At 48.7% G+C, this 24,179-nt stretch overlaps 1 protein-coding gene and 1 long non-coding RNA gene across 2 annotated transcripts in view; both read left to right on the top strand.

Annotated features, from left to right (window-relative positions):
• The first annotated feature begins 2,657 nt into the window (after positions 1–2,657).
• The window catches only part of Abcc4 (ATP binding cassette subfamily C member 4), a 219,589-nt gene continuing 198,067 nt past the window's right edge, over positions 2,658–24,179 (top strand). Inside the window, exon 1 of the mRNA XM_028771612.1 lies at positions 2,658–2,731. Coding sequence (XP_028627445.1) covers positions 2,658–2,731 — 74 coding nt within the window. The remainder of the gene's footprint in view (positions 2,732–24,179) is intronic.
• On the top strand, positions 2,942–5,425 carry LOC114624635. Its single transcript, XR_003711963.1, has 2 exons — positions 2,942–4,236; positions 5,081–5,425. It is a non-coding gene; the product is annotated as an uncharacterized LOC114624635 (long non-coding RNA).

Raw genomic sequence — 24,179 nt, 5'->3', positions numbered from 1 at the left:
TTTTGCCGCATGCCTTATCTGAGAAACCACAGAGAGGGAGGCCGCTGGATGGTCAGCTCTGCATTCCAATGGAAATGCTTCCCTTTCTGCAATAGGATGTCTGAAGACACGCATGCAATGCTCCAAAATGCCACATCAGAAACCCCATTCAGTTAAAAACCATCAACGTTTTGCTACTTTATGAACCCCACTCTTAATTAATTAACTAATTTTCAAAAGACAGATATGTTGTTCAGGTTGGTCCTGGAGTTCATAACTCAAGATATTCTTCTGCTGCCTCAGCCTCCTGAGGAGCTGAGACATTGTATCTATTACATATTTTATATGCTTCTTATATAAATATATATAATTTGTATGTGTGGGTGTGTGTACAAGCTTGTTGCTCAAGAGCTATCTATATTTTGTTTGAAACAGGGTCTCTAATTGCACTGGAACTTGTGAATCAGGGTAAGCTGGAGGGTCAGGGGTCTCAGGAATCCTTGCCTTCGGCCCCATGCTGAGAATGCGTGTCACCATACCTGTCTTCTGGAGAGTGGGAGGAATTTGGGCCATTGTGCTTGTTAAGTGAGCAGTTTACCTACTGGGATGTCTTCTGGGCTCAAAAACTTATTTATAGCTAAGCATGTTGGTACATGTCTGTGATCCCAGAACCTGGGAGGTAGCTGGAGAGAGATCAGGGGATCAAGGTCATCCTTGGTTATTGGTTTATGGAGTTAAGCTGCTAACCTGGGATACATGAGACCCTGTCTCAATTTTTCTCTCTGAAACAGTCTATGTATCCAGTTAGACCTAGATCTCCCTAGGTATCCCATTGATCTTGAATTTCATCTCTTCCTGCCTCTGACTTCTGAGTGCTGCTGCCTGGCTAATTCCTTTTATCTGTATTTACTTACTTTTGCTCTCTGAAACAGGGCCTCTCACGTTTGTCCGGCTGGCAAGGAACTCTCGATTCCATCAAAGATGGCCTGGAGTCGACGTTTCTCCTGTCTCCACTTCCAAACTGATGGAATTAAAGCCATGGGCTCCACATATGACTGGACTTCTAAACACATGCTTATTTACCACCAAGACTCTGTACAAACTATTAGTATACATTTAAATAAACAGATATGTGAAATGACCAAAGAAAGCTGAGTTATTTATTTATTCATTTTATTGTCAACCAGATACAACCTAGAGTCACCAGAAAATCGGGAACAACAACTAAAGAACTGCCAGGATGGGCTTGGCCTATAGCCAATGAGAATGACTCATTGGAGATGGCACGAGGACCCAGCCCACTACAGGCAGGAATCAGCACCAGTGGTCCAACAGGGCTGTGGCTTCAGCTCCTGGCCTGAGTTCTCCCCTCGATGGACTGTTTGTTACCTGCAAGTGTAATCCTGATATAAACTTTTTCCTCCCCAAGCTGTTTCTGGTCAGAGTATTTTTTCACAGCAAAAGGACGGGTGAAATTGTCACTAGCACCATGAATTCAAAACCGCTCTTCTTTGCTTACCCAGAGCTGAAGTGAATGGAACCGGCAGAGCCAGTTAACTGGGGCAAGGCAGGACAGAACCCAGGCCTTGTGAACACTCTCTGTGTCGGTGCAGCCTGACATTTCTCATGCTTATTGACCATCCCTAAAGCAGTCCAAGGTCACATGCCAACTTGGGTACAAATCAGATTTCATCATCAGTAACCTTAAGATCTCGGACGAGCTGGATCTTTGGAGTCTGAATTTACTCAGTAAAATAGTAATAACCATCTCGACACGTAAATTAAAAGTTTAGTAGGTCTACAGAAAGGCACACCAAGGTGTCCCCCGTAATGTCGGTTCCCTTCGCCACTAATCCTCTGCGAGCCTCTCAGGGCTCGGTGAAAGAAACACGCCAGGCAGTGTATTATCTGACTTCCCTTACCCAATCTAAGAGGACAGCCAACTGCTTACACAGGTCCGCCATGCCAAGCAATGCAGGAAAGGTCAAGAAGCCGCTCGAAATGGCAGCGTTCATTCATCTCCCCAAATCCTTGCGTCCTAATATCCGGTGGCCTGACAGTTTCCACTGCTTTCAGGTCTGCAAAGGCAATCCGATAAACTTTACTGTTGTTCCAGGTCAGACTCTTGGTCCGCAGGTGGGAGAATCTCCCACAGCACTCCATTTGGTCCTGATGAGGGCAGCATGCCAGGGGAGGGCAGGCAAAGCCGGGAGGCTTTCGCCAGCTCTCCAGGAGCGCACAGCCTAGGGGGCGTTTCCGAGCGTGGGGGCGGGCACAGCCCGTACCGCCCCCGCCACCTTCAGGGTGGTGCTCCGGCGCTGATCTTAAACTTCTGCAAAGTTTGCAACGGGTCCCAAGCACGTGCAGCTTCCCCGCCCGGCTCCGCGTTCCCCGAGCCGCCGCCCGTCGCCTGCGCGCGGTCGGTCCCCAGCCGCCTTCCCCCCTGCGCTCTCACGCGACACGCCGCTCCCAGGCTCCAGGAGGCGGCAGCGACAGCGCATAGCGGGCGCCCGGAGGAGCCCGGGGAGGCGGGGTCAGGGCGGGCCGGCGCTCGGTTCCCGGAAGCCGCTGCCTGCCTGCGAGGCTCCCGCCGAGCGGACCGGCGCGGCGGCCGGAGCTCCAGCATCCTCACCCGTGCTTCCAGGAGCCGCCGCCCGGCCGCGCGCACCGCGGGCGAGATGCTGCCCGTGCACACCGAGGTGAAACCCAACCCGCTGCAGGACGCCAACTTCTGCTCGCGCTTGTTCTTCTGGTGAGTGCCCCGCCTGGGCCCGTTCCGCCGTCCACGAGATGCTCCGCGTGGGCTTCGCCGCCTGTCTGATGCTCCCCGCGGGTCTCGGACGGCCGGAGGATGCGTTCCCTGCACGGCCACACACTCGGGGCTCCTCGTCGCGCGTGCGCCGCCCCGCCTGCGGCCCTCGCCCGCACCCCACGCCCGCGCCGATCACCGCCGGGAGGGGCACGTGGGGACGGATGGCAGACACAGGTAGCGCCCACCCGAAAGCATGGGGAATCCCGAATCCATGGGAGGTGCGGGGGTGCCCTGGAGGGTGGGCCCTGTATGCCCGCCTTCGCTAGCTTCCCATCCTGGCTCAGGGCTTTCACAACTCGCTCGCCCAAACTGTACCTCTTTATTTCTCTTTAAGCAGCTGTGAACAGCTGGTCTTATCTAATCGCAGCTGAAGCTAGAGTCCTGGACCAACGCCAAACTCTAGCGTCCCCACCGACTTCTGAAACACCTTATCGGACATCTTTCAGGTCCCTCGATTGCCACTCTGTGTGTGTGTGTGTGTAAGGAGGTTTAATAACCTCTAGGACCCCGACTCTCTCGCTGACCCTTCTGTGTGTGTCCTAGTACCTAAGTATGTTTGTGGGTTACAAGGTCACTTTATTACGATGTCTTATTTAGTTATGAATGAGGACACTACTCTTGAGCAAGATCTACATGACATTTCCGTCTTGACTGAAACTCAGCCGTAGTGGAGTATGCTTTTCCCTGTTAGATGGACTTTTCATTTCGGCCTTTGATGACCATATCACTCTTGGGGATGAGTCTCTGAAGCCTGTGGGGGTCTTACCGAGATCCGTAGTCTTCAGAGACAGGACCCATGGTCTTGCTGCCTCAAATCACTGATGGGTTCCCTGATCTGGCCCCAGCCCCGCCCCTCTTGTTGTAGGAAACAGGTGAAGAGGCTTAGATAAATGACATTCCCAAGTAGTTTTCCACCTAGCAGCCTGGGCTGGCTAGCACACGCTCGGCTAACTAGAATAGTTTTTATTTCTTGACCTCTGCCATTTTATCTTTCTCACGTTCTAATGTTACCTTTTTTTAAAAATGGGAAAACCTAGGGAGTTCCAGTCATTTACTGTTGTTTTAATTGCGGATGCGGTGTGCGCAGGATCCGATCTTGGATACTCCGTAAAGGGGAGCTTGCAGGAAGAAGGAATGTGGTGAAATGAATTTAAAAAATAACTCTAAGCAGGAGGACTGTCTTGGTCTCTTGAGCTTTTGGCAATACACAGAATTCCTGGTGACTTTTCTGTGAGTGGACTTTCAAAATGTAGGTGAAGGGAGGGCTGGGTGTGGGTGGCACATACCTGCAGTCCCAGTTTCTTGGAAGACTAAGGTGGGACAATGACTTGAGCAGCCCACGGAGCTGAGACCAGCTAGGACAACACCCTGTAGCACCGGCTGGTCTTGAAGAATGCACAGCAGTCTTCCTTATGGCCTCAGTTTCCCGAGTGCTGGGATTATAGGTATGAGGCTCCATGTCTGTAAGTACACTGTCTTAAACAATGTATGTAAAAGCAAAGTGTGTTGTCACAGCCTTTTAAGCCTTCAATACGAGCACTGAATAGGCAGAGGCAGGTGGATCTCTGAGTTCCAGGCCAGCCTGGTCTACATAGTAAGTCTTCAGTCTGGCTTATAGATAGATAGACCCTAACTTAAAAAAAAAAAAAGGTAATTGCTTTACATTGCTATCTTGAGTGGGCCCCTTTTCCACTTCCCAGTTGGGGAGAACTTAGCTATCACCTCTAGTTTATCCCTGTGAAGGGGCCCAAGCTGAGGTATTTTGACTAGCCTGTGTAGGATCACAGAGCTACTGAGCATCCAGCAGGATCCACACCTGGGCATTCCGGCTCCCAGGAGCCGCTGTGCTGTGCAGTTCTCCCTGGGGATCTGGTCCTCCCATGCATTGAGAAGTATGTGCTCCTGTTCTCACAGGTCGAGTTTCTCAAGGGTATTCTTACAGTTCCCGTCATTGAAGGTGCACGTGAAGCACCTGCGGTCACACTATGTGGCATCTGCTCTCACAGCAGGACAGTCAGAAAGACGGCATCAGCATCCACTGGGAGCTTATCAGAAGATGCAGGATCTCCAGTGTCCCTGCAGACTGACCAGAACAGTCAGAAGCAGGGGAGTACATGTTACGGTAGCTGAGGCTGGCCTATGGCACTATGGAGTGCCTTGTATTGGCCTTAGCTTTTCCAGTGTTATGCTTTGCAGGAAGGCTGTGACTTAGTGAAGTTACCTATGGCCAGTGATGATGACATCTGTCTGTGCTTACCCAGTGCTGACATTTCGCTGTCTCTCTTGCAGCTGCCTTGCTACAGATGGGAAAGCCAGAGCGTGCCCTCCTGCAGTCACCCGCCTTTTAGAGCAAGCCTGATTTTTTTAATTTCTTTGTGGGGCGTTTGCTTTTCCTCCCACTCTTTGTTAGTGCTTCCTAGACTCTTGAACTGATAGCTGCCCGGACAGATGACGGGCAGCCCATGTGATATGCCTTCCTAGGATTTCGGTGAAATTATAACACAGTTTGGATGTGGGCTGTCAATCAGCCTAGACACCTGCTGTTATTGTGGCTGTCTCCTGCACGTGTGTGTTCTTTCAGTGCTCACGTTGGCAAGAACATGCTGACACTAAGTAAAACTAACCTGCCACAGATCCTTTAGTGTATGGTGGGCTTTATTCTGTTGCCTTTAAGACATGATATTTTCTGACTTTAATTTTTGCCATTGCTGAACACAGTCCGTGCATTCAACGGTTACGTATGTGCGTCCGTGGCCGTAGCTGTTGGTGTCCCCCCCTTTCCCTTTCTCAGGCTGTTGGTGCTGGGGGTAGGAGTGAGGCACTGGACAGGTTAAACATATACTCTACCACTGCCCAGACCTCCAGCCCCACCAATATCCCTCCTTCTACCTCCCAGGATCATTTAGATTCCCGTTTTTTTTTTTTAGCCATTGTGTGGCTTTATTTTAATGACAAAGGACCCTAGAGTTCTTTTTTGCAGCTGATATAAAATAGGCACCAGTGTTTTTCAACACAGCACATTTTTCTACCACTGTTTATTGAGTAGTTTGGCATACCTGTCATTAGAGATAAATGGTATAACTTACGAAATACTGTGTCCAGTCAGGCTGTGGCTGTGCACACCTTTAGTCTTAGTACTCTGGAGGCAGAGGCAGGTGGATCTTGGTGATGTGGAGGTGTCCCTATTCTACAGAGAGAGTTCTTGGACAGCCAGGGGTATTATATAGGGGAACCCTGTCTGGAAGAACCAAACAAACGAGTGAATGAATGAATGGAATACTGTGTCCAGCCAGGTAGGAGAATGTCCAAGCCCCAGACTCTTCCAAGGGTTGTCCTCCTCCCTGCTGCCCCCTGGTGTTGTCACCAACATCCAGGAAGGCCTGTGGGTGTACTCTGTATTCCTAGGCCAGGCATCCTCTTACCCAGGAGGTCTTAGGGTTGCAACAGCAGATGGAAGGTAACCAGAGAGGCGCTTTCCCAGGGTGACAATGTCGAGGGACTCCAGGAACTGATGCGTCTGGCCCCAGAGAGTAGTTAAGTCTTCCTTCTCCTGTAGCTGGCTGTGTCTCTGCTGAGAGATGCCGTGCTGCAAAGCCCATGTGACAGGACAGACTCTCTGGGGACTTGGCTTGGCAAAAGCTTATGACATGAGGGTAGAAATGCAGATGGCTTAGGAAGGTTGGCTGAGGGTCGTCCCCATCAAAGGACAGCAGTGCTGAGTATTTATTTATTCATTTTATTCTGTGAGACAGCAATTTTATAGCCCAAGCTTTAGGTAGGGAACTCTCCCACCTCAATGTCATGGGTGCTGGGATTATAGGTGTTCAGTAGTGTTCATATCTAGTTCAGTAGTGTTTAATTTTAACCGGAGGCATTTTGGTACCATATTTTGAATACTTTTTTATTACATGCATGCACTACCCACACACACCACATACATACATTACACACATATGCACAAACATACTCACATACATGTGAGCACACAAACACACATACATGAACACACAAATGCACATATACCCATGAGCATACACCTACAACACCCACACCCACACATATGCACACACATATATGTCCCTACACATATGCACTTAGGAGCACACATATGCACTTAGGACTCCCACATACAATACACAGACGCATATACATGAACACAGACTACACACATGCTATACACACATGCATAACCTCCCCCACCCCCGTCCCCCACCCCACACCTCCGTTACGGCACCTGTGTAGAGGTCCAAGGAGAACTCTGCCATGTGAGTCTCGGGATGAACCTCACTGAGGTCATCAGGCTTGGTGGCAAGTGCCTTTATCTGCTGAGCCGTCTCTGTGGCCTTGCTGGTAATAGGCAGAATACCAGGTTCTGGGATGAATAAACGAACAGACAAAAATCCCTCCTGCCCGCCAGAGTAGAAAGGAAAGGAAAGTTTCAGACTCACTTAAAGATTAGCCTTTTAAAGAAATCTTCATGTGTAACACAAGTAGAGCACTGGATGCAAAAGTCATCCGAGTGGAAGCTGTGTGTCTGGATAGGAAAAGTCGTATTTACCCCTCTCAGTAATGGTCTCCAACGTGGATTTGAAAGTGTAGGTCATGGGTCTCTTACTGAGTCCCCGCTGTGAGTCCTCAGGTACTCTAGCCCTGGTGAGTCTGGGTGGGTCCTGGGGATCTTTTTGATGGCTACTGCTTCTAATAGCCTCAGACCGCACATTGCGAGCCCGGGTGGGGACCTTGAGGTTTCACGCTAGTGATCACTTTTCACACTAGTGATCACTAGCACGTATGCATTTTGTTCCATTTTACTTGTTATCTCCCAGAAGTTTAATCCTCCATCTTGAAGGCAGACATTATCACCCTTCTTTAGGGGAGACAAATCGAGGTCTGAAGGGGTTGGGAGACCTCCCAGGAACCTCCTAGCTTGGTGGAGGGTGTGTCACAGCTGAGATGCTATGTGGATCATGGACACATGTCCTAGGTGTGCCCCATGGAAAGCAGAGGTGCTCAGAGTCTGCCTGCAGGCTGGGCTCCAGCAACAGGCAGGTCAAATGCTGGCCGACTGGGTAAATGTGTGTGCTGACTTGACCGTGCAGGCCTTTTGGTTGTTAGCGACTGAATATGGTTTTTACATGTGTGTTCATCTTTAGCATGTTTCCTCCTGTGCTGGCTTGTTTTTATGTCAACTCGACTGATACAAGTTGTAGTCATCAGAGAAGAGAGTCCCAATTGAGACAATGCCACCATTAAGGTCAGGCTGTGGGCTAGCCTGTCGGGCATTTTCTTCATTAGTGATTGACAGGGGAGAGCCCAGCCCCTTGTGGGTGGTACCATCCCTAGGCTGATAGTCCCAGGTTCTATAAGAAAGCAGACTGAGCAAGCCAGTAAGCAGCACTCCCCCATGGGCTCTGTATCAGCTCCTCCCTCCAGGTTCCTGCCGTGTTGAGTTCCCGTCCTGACTTCTTCAGTGAACAGTGATGTGGAAGCATGATCTGAACAAGCCCTTGCCTCCCCAAGCTGCTTTGGTTTTATGTTTTATTGCAGCAGTAGAAACCCTGACTAGGACACCTTCCGTCCATCTGTAAGGGTGAATTGCCATTGGGTTGTTAGCCTTGTTATCTGTCTAGTTATTAAGATATGAACTCTCTGGTCACCCTTGTTAAACCTTGTCCTCGGGTAGCAGACCTTACGGTGGGACTTGAGACATCATGCCGCCTGGGGAGCCATTCATCCACCAGTTCATTCACACACTCACCAAATCCCCACTGAATGCAGTTGTTTGGAATCCTCAGGGAAACTCAGTGTTTCCTCCAGCCTGGCTGTGGCTTATTTATTTATTTATTTATTTATTTATTTATAGGAGTATATTGTAGCTGTCTTCAGACACAACAGAAGAGGACATCATATCCTGTTATGGTTGTGAGCCACCATTTGGTTGCTGGGAATTGAACTCAGGAACTTTGGAAGAGCAGTCAGTGCTCTTAACTTCTGAGCCATCTCTCCAGTCCTAGCTTTTTCTTTTGTAATTTAGATGGAAGGAAAAATCACCCTAAAACAAACTGGGATCATCCTGCTCAAAAAAAACCTCCCGTGCCTCCTCCTGTGGCTCTCAAAAAACAAACAATAATTCACATTCAGTTCTGTGACTCCAGATGGGGCTGTGACCCACACGTAAACTGTGGCTTAGAGCAGGCTCTGCTAGGACACTTTCTGCACTAGGTACCTGGCATGAGTTTCCAGCTTTGCTGCATGCAGTCCCTCTTGCAGTGAAGGACTTGTCTATTTTTATGTCATCTTCGTATATAATCGAGTCCAGAGGTTTGATACCAGATTTGTTTCAGGACCCGACAGGAAGAGGTTCCAGGGTGTCTCCGAGGGTGCGGCCTGAGCCAAGGGCAGGATGGAGATGGTGCAAGCGAGATGGTGAAGTCCGGAGAGGACGGGTCGGGGCATCGTTAGCGCATGTGCAGATACAGTTCACTGGGCGCTCAGTCTGTGGGGTTTGACCTCACATAACCTGCTTTATCTCTATTTTTGTTCATGGCTCTTGCTATCAGAGTTGAGCAGCCTGTTGCTGCCATTCAAAGATTTTAATTTGAACACTAGAAAGGAGCAGGGTTAGAGAATGGCCTTCAAGGTGTGGCCCAGCCACTTGCCAGCGCTGTATGGGAGGTTACGTTTTTCTACAAGTGTCAGGAGAGATCATATCACCTGCCCCATGGGAGTCACGAGGTATCGGATCTCCCGGTTGGTCATTCCCCATGAGGAAAGTGGTTAGCGTGTTGGCAGGATTTACTTTGTACAAATGGACGTTGGTTGTTGGTGTCGGGTTTCATGAACGTATCCTCAGATTGTCTCCTTAAGTTGTCTACTGATGGAAATTATGTTTTCTTATTTAGGTTTTTGAGGTAGGGTTTCATTTGCCCAGGCTGGCTGGGACTTGTTCTGTAGCCCAGGCTGGCCTTGAACCTCTGCTCCTCCTGTCTTTACCTTGTAGGATTACAGAGGTCTAGTTCTATGCCCAGCTGATGGAAATTATTTCTCTGAAGGCTACCAGCCTGTTTTGATTATACTTCCTTTTCCCCTTTGGTGGCTGTGGGATTGAGCAGAGGGCTTCACATCTGCTAATCACCGGCTCTGTACCGAACTGCAGCTCTGGCCCTGGTTAAGTGTCTTTCTAGTTGACACTGCCAGTCCGCACTGTGGCTGAACCACCTGGCTACCCCAAACCAACCCTAACAAAATGAAACTAAAGACAAAGCCAAGGGTAGCACATCCCTAGGCCAGCTCAAATCCTAATTTTAGGAAGTAACATCTAGACATAAATTGTTTTGAAAGGCCCCTTCAGTTTCTGGTGGACAGTAAAAACCAAGAACCACAGACTGCAGCCTTCCCAGGGTCAGTGAGCTTCTCTGAGACACCTTCACCCTCGGTCCACCTCAGCTAGTTCTCTCCCAGGACTTGCCGACCTTAAGGTGCGGGAACTGTGGGTGAGGCACAGCTTAGCCCTATGGAGCTCAGCAGGTGGCAGTGGGGACCCGGCCCATATGCCGGGGAGCTAGGGGATGGTGGGTTATGTGATCCCTATAGGAACAGCTTGTGGAGAATGGCTCTTACCCACAGTGAGGAAATTGAGGCTGGAGAGACCGGGAAACATCAGGTGGGCAAGATGAAGCTGGGGGCTAAGTCAGGATCCTGACACTAGAGCATGCATTCGGTTCTGTGTTTCTGGGATCAGTCATTCCCTCAACCTCCTGCTGTTTCTGTGTGTTTCTTGGTCTCAGTCAGAGACCAAGGATGGGAGGACCTCAGTGGAGAGGAAATGTCGACTGTACAAAACATACAAATTTTCTTATATAAAACGAGCATAAAATTGCTCGTCAAATACATTGCTTTTCATCGTAGGTCTTTATCAAGTGTCTTGTTGGTCAGGATGTGACTGAGATCCAATTGTCCAGCCCTGTTAATGTCACTTCTTCAAGGGCCCTTCGCTAGCCAGCCAGCTAGCCAGCCAGCATGCACCATCGCTCGCAAGACCACAAACAAGGCATGTGTTTCGGGAAATATTAAAAAGAACGGCAGGTTCCTGCGCTACACCCAGCTACTCTCTGCCCAGAGGTCTCGCCGCCTCTTGGCTAGCCCCAGTCGGCAGTCTTCCCTTCTTCGGTTCACATGCTTCGAGCAGCATTGCACCTGGCAACCATTCCTCCCTCTTGTCTGAATGCAGGAAGGGTCTGGTTGTGGCAGGTGGATTGGCCCATTGCCACTTCTTCACTGGAGCTACTCTGTGGCTCTGTGTTACAGCTCACACTGCACACTCAGGCCTTATCTTTAGACAGTTAGCCGAGCTGCCGCCGCCGCCGCCACCACCACCGCCTTGAGACTTCCGTACCATCTTCATTGAGATTTGATGTGCTCAGTGGCACGAGCCCCGATTAACATGCCCCTCTCTGATCCTGTAGCTCTTAGTAGTTGGTGTGAGGTTTCCCAACCACACCACCAGCTTTTGCTGTCCATCCCTTCAGTGCACAGACACTTTGCCCAGGGCTCCTGCCTCTTACTGCCACCGCTGAAAGGCTGCTGGAGAAGCCCATGCCTAGTCTGTTACTTAGCCATGTGGATCTGCTGCATCAGGGGCTGTGTTTGGGGAAGCTGCTGCCTGTTTTCTTTTCCTTGCATAGAGCTCACTATTTGTAGGAGCTGTTTAACTTATTTTTTTTCTTTAGGGTCCTCCCCCCTAGCTATTCATTTGTTGAGTTCCTATTTCTATTTTTTTAAATTCACAAAGGAAACAAGTGTCATTACATCATATTAATTTATCCATACCGCTCCCTGATCCCCTTGTCCCCTGCCTTGTGTCCATTCTCTCCCGATCCCCTAGTCCCCCTGCCTTGTCTCTGTTCCCTGCTGTCCCATTTCTATATTACCCTACCCCAGACCTTTCCCTTCATCTCAGTCTTCTTTCCAGGTTTGGGCCTCTGCCCACACTCTATCCCACGTGTGTACATATAGAAATATGTAAAGCTGGCATCCACATACGTGTTACAGTTGGCATCATGTGTCAACCTGACTTACCTGGAAGAAGGGAATCTCAAGTGAGGAGAAATTGCTTTTATCATCTGTTTGGCCGGGAGGCACATCTGTGGGGCATTTCCTTTATTGTAGTTGAGAGTGCAGGGCCCAGTCCACTGTGGGTGGTACCATCCCTAGGCAGCCCACCATGGGCAGTACCATCCCTAGGCAGATGGGCCTGGGTTGTATTAGAAAGGGAGCCGAGCAAACCCATAAACAGTACTCCTCCATTTCTCTATGACACTTCTGCCTTGACATCCCTCCATGCTGGGCTTTACCCTGTCAGCCAAATAAAACCTTTCTCCCCTAAGTTGCTTTTGGTTGTAGTGTTTACTTAAAGTAACAGAAACAAAGTAATGTATTTTTCTCTGTGGGTCTGGGATACCTAAATAAAATACAGTCAGACCCATCCATCTTCCTGAAAACCTCCTGATTTACTTTGTTTTTATAGCTGAGTGAAATCCTACTGTCTAGGTCAACCACATTTTAGGTAGGGGCTATGTAAGCATCTTCTAATTATTAACATAGTTGCTTCTACCACCAACCTTTGCTGTGGTGAAGGCTGCTGGTTTCTAAGGTGAAGCAGACTGAGCAACAGAGTCAGCTCTGGCCCAGCATCCTCTGCTGAAGTGAATTGTGGTGTCCAGGTTTAACCACCCCCTGACCCCAGCACAAAAACCCAAAGGGAGTATTGAGTTGCAGCAGAGCCAGTGAACCACCTGTGGCATCAGCAGGGTCTGAGCTGGCTCACCTCTTTCACCATGGGTAAGAACAATGTCCATTACCCAAAAGCCCAATCATAGGTTAATGTTTACAACTCTAGAGATGTTAAGACCTTTGTCCTGGGTCATAGTTACACTGCAGCAGAATGAGACCCAAGTTCCCCAGATCTGGAGAGCTTGAAGTTAAGCTGATCTACTGCTTGTCAGCCTGAGTTGTGGGGCAGACACTGGACACTTGCTGACTTGACAGAGGAAAAGTAGACACCAAGACTGGAAAGCTTGCTCTTGGTGAGAGGTGTCCGAGGGAGGGTGACCAGGAGTAGTAGGTGGGTGGGTTCTTCTAGGACCCAGCCTGGAAAGAGCCCCCTGACCATGGAGAGGATGTAGCCACTTAGCAGGGCTGTGAACACCTGTCTGGCAGTGGCTATGCTGGTGAGAAGCCACTTTGTTCTCAAGGAGAGCAGAGCATTTTAAATATAGGGGATGGAGAAGCAGAGTATCTCTTTCAGAGTCGAGCACACCACTGCCAGTTTGTGCTGTGGTCCCATGTAACTAGGGCTATTGGACTGGGAGGTATAGACTCCCCAACAGTGGTTCTCCAAGAGCTTCTGCCACCAGAAGGGTCAGCAGATGCCGAGGTTCTGACGAATGAACTGAGCTCTGGGAGTGGGACCCTAGTCTGTGGTCAGGCTCCCACGTGATGGCTGCACACGTGAAGGTTGAGGAGCCTCAGAAGGTAGTGCATTGAGCTTTGATCTCGTTTCCCAGAAGCAAAGCAGGTGTGGCGAATGCTTACAATTCCAGTACCTGAAGGCAGATGACGGACGATGAGGAGTTCAAGCTCTTCTGGGCTGCAGAAGATTTTTGTCTCAAAACAAAACAGTACTCAAACAAAAACAATCACTGAAACAAAACAAAAAACAACAAAAACATACCCAAATGGTGTCGGTGACCTGCCACGGAGAAAGAGAACTGATTCCTGAAGGTTTCTCTTTGACCTCTACCCCCACCACAGGAAATTTATTTTAAATGAATACGTGTTTTTTTTTTTTTTTTTTTTTTTTTTTTTTAAAGAAAGCTTCTCTGACCTATCCGCCCTGTCCTCTCCTCTTAAGTAAAAATGGCTGCCCTTGTGGCGGCCTTGAGGGCATCTCTGCACCTTGGTCCAACTGAGTCAGGGCCTGCTGTGATCACCTCACAGCTATGCATTAAATAAGCACTTGGTAGAATTGCATGCACGCATGCACGCGCGTGCACACACATACACACCCACACAATTTTAAAAATGTCACACAATCAATCAAGATGTCCGTATTCTTTTATCTCCTGCACAACAGTTGCTTTATACACATGCTCACAGGTGAAACTTCCAAAGGCTAAGATTCTTTCACACATACAGCACACTGACACTCTCTCCTCTGAATCCACTAAACAGCAAGACCACCAGCCACAGTCAAGACCTGTTCAGCTGATTTAGGAATCATGATGAACCATAGCCCCACTTCTGAGCACACCAAGCAGACCCGTCTGCTGTGAGAAGTACCTCTGGGGACCTCGGTCACCCACCTGTCTTCCAGTCTTTCAGTTTCAGATCTTATATCCAGAGTCTGCTCCCTCCTTCTCACATAGAGCTGGCTCTGCCTCTCTTTCCCTCGTTACTCTGTGGGACCGGGAACTCCCAGAATCGTAAGTTGAAAGCCTAGCCCCTCAGTGTTGTAGACTGTGATTGTACTTTGAGATAAGGTCTATAAAGTAGGTAATGAAGACTGAATTAGCTGATTGGGATAAACTTTAACTCAGTAAGGCTAGCGTCCAGATTTCCTCTCTGTATTTGTGGACACTCCATACAGTGGACATTTATTTGCATGCTGGGAGGCAGAGTGGATCACGACAGGACACAGGGAGACACCGCACCTAACAGGAAGTAGAGGCCTCAGAAGAAACCACCTCAGATGCCACCTTCATCTTGCTTTTCCAGCTTCTACAACTGGGAGGGAGTAATTTTCTCATTGTTTGCTAGCCACTTGGACTGTTGATCTCTGTAGCCAGGGCAGATGAATGGAATCCACGTGCTTTCCAGAAGCCACAGATAACTGAAGTGTCCCATTGTCCTTAGCAGGGGCTGCTGTTCTAACCTGCCCTCTGGCTGATCTTGCATGAGGTTCTCTCTCTGCCTCAGCAGCTCTCACCACACAGCTTCCCTTTCCCTTCAGGGTTAACGAGTCTGGTCCAGCTTTAATTCCAGAATGTCTTCAGATGTGGAACCAATTCCCATAAACCCTTCAGAATGCTGTCGTGGATTAATATGAAGCAGGAAAGCATGCTCTGTCTCCGGGACAAGCAGTCTCGATGTTCTAAGTAAATTATAGCTTTGAACTCCGGTCGGGTCACTGTTATTGTTGGTCTTGGTACCCCCCCACACACCCCTCCCCACCCCGGCACCCTGTGGGGTGTGTCTTTGGCATGAGGCTGTCCAGTGTATGCTTTTTATGTTCTTCTAGGCTATGAACCAACAGGGGTTCATGCTCTGGATTTTCTCTTCCACATGCAAATGTCTCAGACTGCTTTACTTTGGGGAAAAACCCAGGCAAGTCCTTGGGGTATCCCATATTAACAATGACGAAAGAGACGGCTCCATTGTTCTCCTTGGCTGCTTCAAGTATATAATACCGTACTTGTTTTTCCTGAAAGTGTTTGTAAAGGGGAGATTTAGTCCCTTGGATTAAGCCAAAAAAAAAAAAAAAAACGGGATCTTTCTTCTTCCCTCTCTAGGGTGGATGGCTGGCCACTTCTGCTAGCAACTGCCCAGCTAGTGAGATGAAGGCTTTTTGAAGGGAAATTCCACAAAGCCTCCTCATCCTCACAGCTCCTCTGGAGGGATTCCGTACTATGGAGGAGGAGTCACATTTTCTAAGAGTCTGTTCCAGGAAGGATAAGGTGCAGCCGGAAGGAATCCCACAGAGCTGCTAGCTTAGGGGCATTGGAGAGGGAATTAATAGCCTTTGATTTCTGGGAATTGACTTTTTTTTTTAAAGGGCAAAACAAAGCCCCTAAGTGTCAACTAGTACTGAACGTATCAGGCTGTGGGAAAGGCGGGCAGCCACGAGGGCTCTTTGATGGTCCCTTCAAACCCTGACTGGCAAACTTTAGATAACCCTGAAGCCATTTTGAATCCTTGTGGAAGGCTGCCAGATGCAGCTCGTTCAGGGTCTCCAGAAAACATTCAATGTACACTTTATTTCATCTCTCTCTGGTACGTAGATCCATTTCCTGGTAAGCAGTTTAGGGGAAGAGAAAGTCAAACTTGAATGAAAAATTTAAGGGCTCCAGGAGTAAGTGTGGTGACAGCAGTGTCCTTCCTGAGGAGTAATCTGGACGCTTAGGCAAGAAACAGCCTGGCCCTGTGTGTCCTGCAGCTTCCCAGGAACTGGCGCTGGCAGTTGGCAAGTGTCAGCCCAGACTTCCTCCCTGGGCCTTACGTCCGTCCGTGGGCCTTCTCTGCCACTGGCGTCTCCGGTCTCTGTTCTCGAGGTTTTTACTCTTCCTTCACACCCAGCAAATTGACCCATGTACCAATATCCACGAAAACCCATGCCCAGTGAGGCTGTCTGGGCTTCAGATTGTGGGTCACCATTTCTCTGAAGTCAGAGGCTTTGTATCCCTCATCTCGCCTTAGCCACTCTGACCCCTCAGGAGTGGCTTCTGAGATCTGCGTGGGATCCAGACCTTGCAGGCAACCTTCTTAAGAGAAGGGAGCCGCCACCCACAACTTGGTTAGCAGTTTGCCATGGTGAATTCTGTCTTCAGCTGAGGACACTGCCTACAAATCAGGGAACAGCTTCCTGTGGGGTGTGGTGGTTTACTGTGTGCAAAATGTGCTTTCCTGCCCCAATTCCCCCAAAGTGAAGTTCTTGAAGCATGCATACCACACTTCGCAAACAGTCTGCTGTTCAGGCCAGACTCAGCTCCTCACACACTGCCAGATTCCTAAGAAATTTGGCTTCTGTTTTGATGGTAGGGTGAAGGGTCAGTGCTTTCTCTACCGGAGTCTCCTGCGGGTCTGTGTTCTTATGTGATGCTTGTGCTTTGTGTCCGTGTGTGTGTGTGTGTGTCCGTGTGTGTGTGTGTGTGTGTGTGTGTGTGTGTGTGTGTATGTGTTAGGGATTATACCTATGGTCTTCCGAGTGCTGGAAGAGCACCCTACCACCGAGCCACACGTCAACATTTACTCATCCTTTTAAAAGGAAGTGGTCACCGTGACAGCTTCTCTCCCCTTGCTCCTTCTCTTCAGAGGAGGAAGATAATCCTACCCTGAGTGACCATGAAATCAGAGGACCATGGGAATGTATGCTTATCTGAGATGAGAGCTCCCCTCCCCCTCCTTCTTCCCTTCCCTCCTTCCTCCCCTCCCTCCTCCCCTCCCTCTTCCCCTCCTCCTCCCCTCCCTCCTCTGTCTCTCTTCTCTAGGTCTTCTAGGCTGACCATGAGCTTGATTTGTAGCTTAGCCTGGCTTTGACTTGTCCTCTTTGCCTTTACCTCCTAACGGCTGGGGTTAAAGGTGTGACCAGTTTTCACTTACTCTGTTAAAAATCCTTCTTTCACTTGTACCACATGGCCCAGATGTACTTGGGAGAATCCTTGTCAAAATCCTCCCCTCGTCGTTCGGGGCTTATATACCTACCTATGGACAGGATAGTAGTGTAGATATTTGATACGCTTTACCAGGATTAACTATAAGTGGGAACTTAACTGCTCTTTACAGTTTTGGGCAGGTATCCTCAGAAATGAACTATAATCATTGCTTTTTTTAGATGTAAGATGAGGGCTGACCATTTACAGTAGGCATCTTATTCAGTCGTGAGGGTCAGTGGAACATGAGGATGATGGTGGGGTCAGACATCCACGTGTGGTCCAGTTCAGGAGGCCATACCTGTCTCCTGGAGACGGGGCTGAGTGCAGCCCGAAGTAAGCAGCTAGCTTCAGAGCCCAGAGGCAGAGCAAGCACAGTGCACAGCCAAACGCAGGGGAATTGCCAAGGGTCCAGGTTTCAAAGACACCCTGAGAGGCAGAGGCGCCTCTGGAATCACAGGTCTCTGTGTTCTTAGCAGATGAATCACCTGGCTGTTCTGTTGGGGTGACATGTCTGGTGTCAACACTTGACCATGTCCTGCTGTGTGAGACAGTAGACCTGAGTCGGACAGTGGATCCTGATGTTAGGAGTAAGTTTGGGATCAAAAAGAAGGAGACTACACTTCAGTGCAAGTGTCCAGACAAGAAGAGCTGTCCTCTTGATCAAGAGAGTGTTCTCTGGAGTGCAAACACATACAGACAAGAAGTGCATTTAGACTTTATTGTAATGCGGATCATGACTGTCTTTTCCCCTTTGGCTGGGGTCCAGTCTCACAGTTGGGTAGTCTGAAAAACCTGCACACAGGTAATGAAGGAAGGGGGAGGGGGTATCACTGCTCCAAAGAGAAAAGGATGCTAGCAGTGAGCCTTTGTGCAAATAAGGGTTTTAGTGTGTGTGTGTGTGTGTGTGTGTGTGTGTGTGTGTGTGTGTTGGGGGAGGTTAAAACATTTGAATAAAAGTCTTACCAGGCAGGAGAGAGAAAATGATTTGAGTCTTGTGTCCTAAACACAGGTTTTATAGCATTCGACCGAAGAGACTCTTACTTGGATTTTCTTGTGTGTGGTGTGTGGGAAGCCCATGTCTGAGAGGCTGGGGATTGGGGTGAGTTTGCTCCACTGGGACAGTCAGTCCTTCCTTCTTGGTCCTGTTCTCATTTGAGCTAGGATCTTGTTTTGTTGTTGTTGCCTTTAAATGTGTATGGGTATTTTGTCTGCATGTATGTCTGTGCACCACATGTGAAATGCATGCGCATTGCCTGTAGAAGCCAGAAGAGGACCTTAGATTCCCCTGGAACTGGAGCTGTAGCCCCGTGAGAGTTGCTGTGTGTGCGGAGAATCACAGCTGGGCAGTCCTCTACCCACTCTGAAGTAGTATTTTTTTAGTTAATTATTTGATTGGTTTACATTTCAGACATTGCCTCACTTCCCAGTACCCCTCCCATAGCTCTTCATCCCGTCTCCCCTCCCCTTAGTCTCTGAGAGGGCTGTTCCCTTTCCTGGGGTCTTAAGTCTCTACAGGATTAGGTACATCCTCTCCCGATGAGGTGAGAAAAGGCAGTCCTCTGCCACATCTGGGCAGGGTGTGGGTTGGGGAAAGGAGAGGACCTCAGACCAGCCCTTGTATGTTCTTTGGTTGGTGGCTTATTCTCTGGGAGCTTCCAGGGGTCTGGGTTAGTTGAGACTTGTTCTTCCCATGGGGTTGCCATCCTCTTCAGCTCCTTCAGTCCTTCCTCTAATTCTTTCACAGGGATTGCTGACCTCAGTCCAGTGGTTGGCTGTCAGTATCTGCATCCATCTCAGTTGGCTGCTGGTAGCGCCCTGGAATAGTATCTTCATGTCTTAGTTGACTATCCATCCTGCAGCATGGATGAAAGATGAGGGAAGTCACGTGATGCTTTGCCGCCAGACCTGGTTTCCTTTTCATCTCCCAGCTGCACTCTCTCCCTTCCTTGAGACAGCTTAATGATCTCTACTCAGCACACGAAGATCAGTGAAGGACTTCTCGAGAATGCACTGGACCACAGGGCTTCTGCTCCCTGTTCTGTCTTTGATTGGAACACGCTGGTCTCCAGCTTTTCATCTAGGGAGCCCTGGCTCTTGCTGTCTGAGCTATCTGGCTCCCCTCTTGTGGCTCCCTGTTGGTTTACTGTGTGGCTGTTAACTGTGTTTTTTAGATCCTGTCTTTCTGAGCCTGGCTGTCTTCAGTGTCCTGGAATTTGAGTTGCATAGAGACCATAATCTGTGGTCTAGGACCTTTGGAAAGAGCCTTTCACATAGGAAATGCTTAAGGTGGCAATCTGAATGAATTGTTATGATTCCTGCTTCCTGAAGCCCTGCCTTCAGATTCCTGGAGAAGAAATTGAGATACAGGGTTACTTGTTATCACGTGCTGTGGCTGTGGGCCTTATCCTAGGGGTTAGGAAAAAGCGGCCATCTGACTTTGGCCAACTTGAAGAAACACAGAGTACGTGGTACTGTCTCTTGTGGGTTGGGGGGGGGTGTCTTCCACAGTTCTTGTCCCAGGCCGGTGGGGCTGCATCTGTGGAGTCCTCCTCTTTTCTTTCCAGTGAGACACAGGCACGTTGAACTGGAAGCCTGGCTGGAGTTCCCTCTGGATTAGCTTGGAGATGGCATTCAGAAAGCTGGGGTTATGGGTTGGTGGGGACTCAGCAAGCTGGCCTGGGGAGGACAGCCCACGAATGAGTCAAGGTTCGCTTTCTCTCCATTGCTTTTGTCTGGCAGGCCACATTTGAGGCAAGGTTTTCTTCACTCCATTACTAATGTCTGACAGACCCCTGTTTGTGTCCTTTTCAGTTACTCTAGTTTTTCCATCTCTGTGATTAGTTGTAGTTCCATGGAATATTTTACAGTGAAGTTAGAGAAGGCATCATCATTGTTGTTGTTGTTATTATTTTAGTGAAAGCCATTTCAGAAAATGCCCCAAAATTCATTGTAGAGTTTTGTCTCTTCTCTTTACTTCCTTCCACATAAACCCCGTTGTAGACTGCCTAAAGAGAGTGTCAGAGGATTGTTTTGTTCTCTGAATCTGTGGCTATTCTGGCCGAGGGTTGGTATGTTTTAACTGCCCGGATGCTTCAAGGCGTGGACTGGCTCAGCTGGAATTTTACCCGGTTCTGCCTCACCGACACAGGACTACCCACCTAGAAAAGCCTGTGGTTTGTAACTCTCTCTCCCCTTAACACTGAATAATAGAAACGTTAGTGTGCAGACAGGTTCACAAGGTTGTGCATAGAGTATGGTGTCCAGAGCCTGTATTTTGAAGTACAATTATTTCTGGTGGTCAGACTGTTGGTAACGAAGCTCATTCCAGGTTTGGAGTCCTGGCCATGAGTTTTCCACAGTGCCTAGGCCAGAGAGGTAGTGTACTTGGTTATCGGAGATTGCAGCTGATCTGCGTGGAAAAAGGGTATCATGTTCTAAGCTAGCGGGAGGACGGTGGGGGTTTGGGTCAGCGCCTTCCGTTTTGTTGTAGAGCAGGTGGGGGCCTGGCTGCTTCCTGCTTCCAGAGCTTAAGCAAGCTCAGTTGTACCACACAGATAATTACCAGAATCCACACTCAGATCGGCGCTCGTCTGTTTAGCCATTTGTCTTTTCTCCTGAGAGTGCAGGATGGCATCGTAAAAATTAAATGAAAACTTAGGCTCAACTACATTAACAATGGTTTTTCATACTTATAGTTAATCCAAAGTATACACAGCTAAGTACACTTCTTCTCTAGGCTTTATATCGTTTTCCAAAATAGGGTGGCCTAGACTGGGGGCCAAAGTCACTGGGTCAAAACTGCTTTTGTGGGGCCCTGAAACATTAAAATCTAAAAGGGGAACCTGGCAGAACGCAGAGGGGAGTGCTTCTGCACACACGCAAGTCTCTGAGCTTGAGTCCCCAGCACTGCGTGAAGAATAAGTTGTCCCGTGCTCCTCTATGTGACGGACACTCTAGCCAGCGGGCTTAGTCACTTCCCACTTGATGTGACAAGACACGACAAGCAAAAGCAAATGGCCAAAGCAGCTTACAGAAGAGAGAGTTTATTTGTGGTTCCTGCTTTCAGAGGGTTAGAGAGTCTCCCGCCATCCTGGTGAGGAGCATGGCGTCAGGTAGGTAGGCACAGCACTGTGGCTGAAGCTGAGAGCTTGCATCTCGATCCACAAGTCTGAGGCAGAGAGAACTAACTGAGGCTGGCATGGGCTTTTGAAACCTCAAAGCCCATTCCTAGGGACACACATCCTCCAACAAGGGTACTCCTTCTAACCCTTCTTTAATAGATCCATCAACTGGAGATCAGATATTCAAATACATTAGTTGATAGGGAGGGGCATTCTCATGCAAACCATCATGCGCGTCTGTCAGAGGAGACCAAGGAGAGACCAGAAGGTAAAGTCAACGCTCTCATGGGTTTAGAGGCACAGTGCAGAGCCACGTAGGTGACATCAGTATGATCAGGAGAGAGGGAGGGAGGGGTGTAGATTCTGCCTGTGGTCGAATTTCTGGGGCAGGACAGAAACGGAAGCCGAGCATGTTAGGACTGGCTAGTTGTATTGTTCTTGTAAGCTATCGGGAGAGCCCCCTATTTGCCTAGCATTTGGCTCTGGGACAATTCACAGAGAGGGATGCTGTGTCCTGGGGTGGACAGGGCGTTCAGAAGTGGTCTGATTCTGTGCCTTTTGGGTTTGTAGCTATCAAAGGCATGTTCCTATTGGACTTTCACTGTGTCCAAGAGCTGGCTAGCTCCATCGTGGTCAGCCTCTCCCCAGCTGGACAAGGATTTAAGATACCAGAACATCATCATGTGCAGAAAACAGAAATGATAAATGGAATGATGTCCCAGCCGCACAGTGATTGGCAGGGCAGCCCAGTGGCTCTCGGGCAGAGGAGAAAGTTACTTGGGCAAAAATGTAGAGTTGGAGCATGCATCTTGGGGTTCAGCTGGAACTAGGAGGAAGGTGTCGGGGAGTCCATGGTGCACAGTCAGGTCTCACCACTACCTCTCCCATGCAGTTGAAGAAAGTTCACCAACAGGCTGCCTCGAGGTCTTTGCTGCCCTTCATTTCTGCAGGGCTTAGATGGTACAACCGTGAAGCTGCTCACTGGATGGAAGCAGGGGCCAGGGATGTAACCTGGAGCCCTGCTCTGACCCAAGCTAAGTTCTCCGTGCTGCCATTGTAGGAAGCCTGCGAAGTCAAACCAGACAGAGATCACAGAAAGGGAAGGCCCAGTTTTACAGTATGGACTGCCAGTTTAGAGACTTCGTTAAAGATTTCGCTGTGTTTTGTGGAGATTCCAAGTAACTAGGGACCTTGCTTTACATAAAATGCTTTTTGAATTTGGAGAAAATTCAGTTGCCATAGATAAATACTTTATACACTTTTATAACCAAATGTCTTTTTTGCCCCTGTGTTGCTTGAAGACATTAACTTAGTAGGGTTTCAAGGTGTGTGTGTATGTGTGTGTGTGTGTGTGTGTGTGTGTGTGTATGTATGTGTGTATGTCTGAGAGAGGGGAGGGGGAGAAAGAAAGAGAGAGAAAGAGGGAGGGTGAGAGTGTTAGTTTGTGGCTTTAAGTAGCAAGAATTTAGGTTGGCTAGGCACAAGCTTTCTTTTATGCTAGAAGCTTTGGAAAACAAAAACGGTCAAAAATGATTAGTTCCTTCATGGAGTTTGTGCTTCAGGAAAAGCAGAGAGGACTGGGTTAGATTTCTAGATTTTGTGTTGATTCTGAAACTTGTGATGACTTAAACACAGAATGTGCTGGAAAGTACTTCCAAATCTCAGTCCTGAGAAAGTTTTTTTTTTTAGGAGGCGAGGGTGAGACAGGATTTCTTTTTGTAGCTCTGGTAGTCCTAGAACTTACTTTGTAGAAGAGACTGGCCTCGAACTCACAGAGATCCCCCTGCCTCTGCCTCCCGAGTGGCGAGATTAAAAGTGTGTGCCACGGAGCCTGGCTAGTGAGAGCTGTCCTTAAGACACCAGAGCAGAACAGGTTACATTGCTTGGGAAAGTTGTAAATATATTTTATCTTTGAATAAGTGACTCTTGCAAGCACATCATACCCAAGGTGGTCGACTGTTCAGCAGATGCCCTGAGACCTTTCCCGCAAGGGTTACCTCATAGACTTGAGACAGGCTTGCATATATTTGCTAAATTAGATGTGTAATGGATGCAGTTGGTAGGTAGAGGCACACAAGCAGTGTTCTTGGGTGAGAGGAGCTTTCTGGATGGAGGTCGACCTGGTTTTCAAGCTGTCAGCGAATCAAAGGCCTTGAAGAATTCCGTTCCCTTCTTCCAGTTCTACATGCTGCCTTGTCCCACTGTGTACTCCACTTCTGTTAGGACCAATGCCTGCTATAGAAATGGGAACATAAAGCCGAGTAAACCAGATGGTTCCAGCCCAAAGCAGAGCTTCTCAAGGTGTTTATCTGCGCTATTACGAGTCATTATCTGCTTACCTATAAATTTGGATAAACGGGCTCACATTAATAAACACAGATGGCTCATCTGCTGAGGGCTGATGATGGAAATAGTTTTGAGGATTTGTAGACCGATCTCTTACACTGATCTGTGTCCTGGAAGAATAAGCAACCTTCATATATCGAGAGTGGGTGGGAATGGGTGGCTGTATGAGCCAACAGCCAATACTGCTTCTGCTTCCTTGTGTCCCCCCACCTTTAAGGCCAGTATCTTCAGTGCTGTGGCTATGGTGGCCTTTGGTGATCTGTTTACATCTGGGTGTGTGACTCAGGGTGGTAGATACTGTTTCGATAGCTTTCAGCCAGTGCCTATCAGATTGCACATTAGATCTGTCCGCAGCTGTCTCCAGATTCATTCCCTTGCTCTTTAAGCGCAGACCCAAGTTAAACTCCGCATAAGTCAAGAGAAGAAGAGGCAACTGTTCCTTTCTGGTTGGGTCCTCCCTTCCCTTGCATTTTTTTGTTTATTCTCTGGTGA

This window comes from Grammomys surdaster, unplaced genomic scaffold (genome assembly GCF_004785775.1).
Source record: "Grammomys surdaster isolate TR1022 unplaced genomic scaffold, NIH_TR_1.0 65, whole genome shotgun sequence".
Classification (NCBI taxonomy): Eukaryota; Metazoa; Chordata; class Mammalia; order Rodentia; family Muridae; genus Grammomys; species Grammomys surdaster.
Note: the sequence above shows the minus strand (reverse complement) of the source record. Positions and strands in the feature narration are given on the sequence as shown.